Genomic DNA, 6,239 nt, shown 5'->3' with positions numbered 1-6,239 from the left:
TAATACACTTCTTCTATAAGAAAATTTGATTTTTTCCCACCCAGCATACCACCATACCCATGCTAAACTAAATGAACGCTTTTGTTCTCTTCTTATATGAGCTTTCGGTTCCAAGAAAAGTGAGAACGGCGGTATAGATATATGGTTGTAAACCATACTGAAGCGTATTTCGCTAAAAAAAACCCAAAAAAAACCCCACCCATTCAAGAAAGAAATATACGGAAAATATAAAATAGGGCTACGAATGACTGAGTTTCTGGTTGAAAACATTTTCGTCGAGTTTGGTGGTAAGATCTTCCAACAGACTATTGACATACCTATCATTCAACCTAAATGCGTCTCTTTGTTAGCTGACTTGTTTTTTGTTTTCATCCAATGATGAATTCAGCAAAGAGCTGATCAAAACAAGGCACAACGACTTTGCAAGGTCGTTTCATTTCACTTTCAGACATATTGATCACGTCTTGTCTTTTAAAAACAAGAAATTTATTGACTACGTCCATCAAAATTGGAAATCAATGACACGACTGACTCTTCTACGTTAGCCGCTTATCTGGATCTTGTCCTTACAACGAAACAACATGGACAGCTTTTCACCAAACTGTATTGATAAGCGTGATGATTTCAATTTCCCTATTAAGAGTTTTCCATTTCTTGATAGCAACATATCTGCATCCCCAACATATGGTTTTTACATGTCGCTATTGATTCGATATTCACGGACCTGTTTCTATTGTCACGGTTTTCGTGCAAGAAGTAAAGAGATAGACAAACCCGTAACACAGGGTTTCAAAATATGAAGGTTGATAAAGATTATGGGGAAATCTCACGGTCGCCAAAGTGATCTCATTAAGAAGTGTTCTAATTCTTTGAGCGATATGAAGCTGGACATGTTGGAGGCTCGTTAGATTTCCTGTTGTTGTTTCGTTGTACTATGCCTTGTTCTCATTTGAGAACATGACATTACTTGTTTGAATTGACCAATGTTTACATGGCGGGCATCGTCGATGAAGCTGAAGACGATTACTCTTCCGGAACACATGGTCTTATTCTCCTTTTTTTCTTTTGTTCCTATTCTGGCATAGTTATATTGAATTTGAGTTTGTATTATGATTATGTCTTCATGTTAGTAATTTCTGGTTGTTTAATGTATATGTGTATTTTTTATCTCTACTATGTCTATATTAACACTCTGGTAAAGGCCTTTATACTAGATCTACAACAGATTTGTGAACCACCATTCTTACACCAGACACTGATGGTTATATGGGTCAAATATTTCCTTTTCAAATCAATCAGATATTTACAGGTCTGCGTATCAAATTTTGAAACTTAAGAATATCAAAACACTACTTTTTCAATATATTTTACATTCATTAAAACCGACATGTTCCCATCACAAGACTTTTAGAGGTTCTTTTGGGCTGTAAATAGAAATCCGTTTAGATGTTTCAATTCATGTAACTGTTATCTCAACACCTTTACAAATAACGATAAACAAAGATATATAATAGAAATTATACTAGATTTACAGTCAAGAAATATAACGCGCATGCGTGAATACGCATACTGTGCTTCAAGTAATTAATTACTCAGCGGAATCGAAGATATCGATTTTTTAAACCAAAGGTACACAACTTCTGTTTTTCAAAGGTACTCGTTTAGACATCATCGGATATTTTTAATGATACCTCGTTGTTCGTGATAATTAATTTCAACGGATTAACTTCCAAAGCCAAATTCGTCCTTAAAAATCACATAAGTTATTGTTTTTGGAGAATTTCGACATATATCCGTCCAGGTTTGTTTAAATTACTCAGTTAATGTAAATTTGATATCTGAAAGAAGCAATTTAGGATTAATAAGATTTTTAATTGACCATAAAGTGGAAAGTCTACAATTATTCAACATGCATTGAATACATTCGGTCCATACAACAGAACTATCACATTTTTCGTTTACAATAGTCGATGTTTTCAATGTTTGATCTTTAGAATAAAGGAAGCTGATGACGTAATATGACCCTGATTAATGCGATGGCGTTATCCAATTAGGGTCTATTAAAGATTAAGGTCTCGTTCGGTGTTACGGTTGTTGGGTATAATGTTTAATTTAAATCATAAACAAAGTTGGCTGGCAAACTAAAAGCTGAAGGCAGTTTGAACTACGTAAATTTAACTGAAATAAACCAAGCATACGCCATTTGATGTCTGAGTATATGTACATCAGGGTAAGTACGCCGTCTATACATGAATATTTCATTGACACGTAGTTTTAGGACGATAAAACGAGTCTAGTAAGTTACAGAAATGGCAATGGCTGATATTAGTACTGGACTCTGACAAAAACAAATATTCGTTGGAGACTGGAATAGGTATAGCATATTATCACCGAGTAATTACGGCCGATGGATACAAGAGGCCCTTTATAGGAGAGAGAGAGAGAGAGAGAGAGAGAGAGAGAGAGAGAGAGAGAGAGAGAGAGAGAGAGAGAGAGAGAGAGAGAGAGAGAGAGAGAGAGAGAGAGAGAGAGAGAGAGAGAGAGAGCCACTGATAGTGGTGGTTGATCTAGATATCATATTACACGCACGTGCTTTGTTCTTTAATATTTTAATTTTTATATCACAACTAGTAAGGAAATTATGTGATGTTTCGATATAAAGTTATTATTTATAAAGTGTACGATATGGTAATGAATTAAAAAGACTTTTCGACCCTCGTATAAACAATGGTTCACTAAAGTGGAAATTAGTGTGACGAGATGGTATTGTAAGAAACGTTCCGAGATATACTTTATCGTCCTTTTTAAGGGAACAGAACGATATGGCATTTGCCGCTATCAATTATCGTATCATGTTGTGTCATCAATTATATTACTGGGAAGTTTAACATGACAGCCAAAAATATGACTTTTTAATTTGTTTGATAATAAAAATATAGCTGTAACATGTTGTATACAGACGTAAATTCTAGTAAACATCTTTCAATAAATCTTGTCATGTTCATTATTACATCTGTTTTTGTGATCAGCAATCTGACGGAATTAGTTTCCAGCGTGTCTTTGTGGTTCTCCGCAGACCATACGAGAACCATCGATTTTAGCTTAGCAACACATACGTCGATAAACTCATCTCGTTTTGCTATCTATTTACATATATTTTAACGAGGAAAAGACACGAAAATCTATTCGTTGTTTTGTTTGGTTTGAGATCTACCTGATTTTTCTCTTAGCGATATATTTTTACCTATTTTGTAGTACATTTTACCCACAAACTTAGGTATCTGACTTACATGATGGACTATCTACAACGTTGCTATCATATCAAAACCCTAAACTTGGTATTATTTTGTATATATATCTCTTTGATACAATATTTTGTATTATTTTGTATATCTATCTCTTTAATACAATATTTTGTATTATTTTGTATAAATATATCTCTTTGATACAATATTTTGTATTATTTTGTATATCTATCTCTTTGATACAATATTTTGTATTATTTTGTATATCTATCTCTTTGATACAATATTTTGTATTATTTTGTATAGATATATCTTTGATACAATATTTTGTATTATTTTTGTATATATATCTCTTTGATACAATATTTTGTGTAACACAATATCGGATCTTATTTTGTTACATTTGTATACATATTTCTTTTTAATACAATATTTTGTATTATTTTGTGTATATATCTCTTTGATACAATATTTTGTATTATTTTGTATATATATCTCTTTGTTACAATATTTTGTATTATTTTGTATGTATTTCTATTTGATATAGTTAATTAAACGACATGATATGTTTTACCTAGCTGCCTTGAAACTCATCTTCTGGATACAAAAACGCATTGTGAGATTGAGGCGGGTAGATATTGGTTTTTCTTCTTCGAGTTTTTATACTGGGTATAAAGATGATCGGGATGATCGGCTTTTACTCTAAATCTCTGACAACAAATTTGTAATCACTGACTTGGCGCACACTAATCCCACAGTTTGGTTATCCTGTACTTACGTAACTAATCTATCTGACGGTGATTTAGTTTTGTCATTTCTACCCCAATTGTCAAAATTGTAATGGACTCGTCCAAAGTAATTTGACACGCTAGACTATACAGCGGAGTTTTCCAGAATGCCCCACTTCCGTTGAGGGATCGAGTTACTCGGCACGTACGCTGTTGGTACGTAGGCATTCCTCGTACAACGTGGACAGAAAATCGGAGGAAAACGTAAGTTTCAAGAGACGATCAGCTGTTTTCCAGGTGAACATTGCGACCTACGGAGACTGTCACAGAGGCAGTGGAACGTGACGGATACACACGTGTATACATAGCAGGTTGTTGTTGTTTACTGCCGTTGGACGGTTTTGTGTGTATGTTGTTGCTGAGCCTGAGGTAAAGATGACGGCGTTTCTGGTTTGGTATGCTTGCGTGGCACTGATCACGATGGTCCGAGGGGAAATGTTCACTTCTTTAGCAGCCATGCAGACTGCCCTTTGGGCAGAAAGGGAAATCGCCACTACCATAAACGACTATGTTCAGGAAGAAGAAGCAAGGCTAGCTAAACTTAAACAGTAAGTATCGCACCCCGACTTCCCCATAGACAAATTTTAAAAATATTTTGTACCGTCTAAACCCATTCAAAGAAAACCAGAGCCTGAAGTTGTACCAGGTATGACCTTTTCATTTGATAGACTTGCTCAAGTCTCTTCTAAAACATGTATATAGAGTTTTAGGCCTAATCGGTTCACCATTATGCCATCTCTTTGATTCAGAGACTGCAAACATGTTTACTAAAGTCTCTGACAGTATTTGACTCGACAGGAAACAGGGATTTCATCATTCAGACTCCAAATGTTTTCTCGCATCTACAACAAATTTATATAACACTCGCATATTTGCCTGCAAGTACACATTGCCAGAATACTGACGTTAGTCTTTGAAACTATACTTGGACATGGGAGATGTCAGAGCGACGGAAAATCTGTCAATCAATCAAGCCTGGAAGAACATGGATACTTTATAAACGCAAGCATATTATTCATATCCTAATATGTATTTTCTAAACTGAAAAAGAAAGGAAAATGATATTTATATAGATTAACATAGAGAGATTTCTCTTTAAGATTATACAAGTTCATCAGAGATTTCTATGAAATTGTTCCAGACATGTCCAGGATTGTGTTTTCCAAATTTTGATGAGTCCTGTTACTTAGGGATATCAATGGATTCTCTAAATGTAGCAGAAACTCACAGGAAAAGAATGAATCCAGGACTCCAATATCTCAGTAACCGGAAATGACAAAATCAGCAACAGGATTATATTTTGTAGACTTTCTGAATACTGGTCTGAAAAGGACCCCTGTAGAAATCAGCTTAGTCTACTGTAACATGACAGGGTCCTTCCTGCCAAGCACACCCTGTAGGAATCAATTTAGTCCACTGTAACATGACAGGTCCTTCCTGCCAAGCACCCTCTGTAGGAATCTACTTAGTCCACTGTAACAGACAGGACAGGGTCCTCCCTGCCAAGCACACCCTGTAGGAATCAATTTAGTCCACTGTAACAGAACAGGGTCCTTCTTGCAAAGCACCCCCAGTAGAAATCGGCTTAGTCCACTGTAACAGGACATGGTCCTTCTTGCAAAGCACACCCTGTAGGAATCTATTTAGTCCACTGTAAGATGACAGGGTCCTTCCTGCCAAGCAACCCCATGTAGGAATCTACTTGGTCCACTGAAACAGGACAGGGTCCTTCTTGCTAAGCACACCCTGTAGGAATCAATTTAGTCCACTGTAACATGACAGTGTCCTTCCTGCCAAGCACACCCTGTAGAAATCGGCTTAGTCCACTGTAACAGGACAGGGTCCTTCCTGCCAAGCACACCCTGTAGAAATCGGCTTAGTCCACTGTAACAGGACAGGGTCCTGCCTGCCAAGCACACCCTTTAGAAATCGGCTTAGTCCACTGTAACAGACAGGACAGGGTCCTCCCTGCCAAGCACACCCTGTAGGAATCAATTTAGTCCACTGTAACATGACAGGATCCTTCCTGCCAAGCAACGCCTGTAGGAATCAATTTAGTCCACTGTAACAGGACAGGGTCCTTCTTGCCAACCACACCCCCTAGGGAATCAAATTTAATCCACTGTAACATGCCAAGGTCCTTCTTGCTAAGCACCCCCTGTAGAAATCGGCTTAGTCCACTGTAACATGACAGGGTCATTCCTGC

The 6,239-nt window shown here is 36.7% G+C and overlaps 1 protein-coding gene across 4 annotated transcripts in view; it reads left to right on the top strand.

Annotated features, from left to right (window-relative positions):
• The first annotated feature begins 4,195 nt into the window (after positions 1–4,195).
• LOC132554522 (prolyl 4-hydroxylase subunit alpha-1-like) overlaps positions 4,196–6,239 on the top strand; it is a 32,551-nt gene continuing 30,507 nt past the window's right edge. For all 4 annotated transcript variants that reach the window (XM_060218841.1, XM_060218842.1, XM_060218840.1 and 1 more), the window contains exon 1: positions 4,196–4,581. In XM_060218841.1, the coding sequence (XP_060074824.1) occupies positions 4,409–4,581 (173 nt within the window). In that variant the 5' untranslated portion in view covers positions 4,196–4,408. The remainder of the gene's footprint in view (positions 4,582–6,239) is intronic.

This window comes from Ylistrum balloti, unplaced genomic scaffold (genome assembly GCF_031769215.1).
Source record: "Ylistrum balloti isolate Yb309-2 unplaced genomic scaffold, AGI_CSIRO_Ybal_v1 Utg370416, whole genome shotgun sequence".
NCBI classification, from domain to species: domain Eukaryota; kingdom Metazoa; phylum Mollusca; class Bivalvia; order Pectinida; family Pectinidae; genus Ylistrum; species Ylistrum balloti.
Note: the sequence above shows the minus strand (reverse complement) of the source record. Positions and strands in the feature narration are given on the sequence as shown.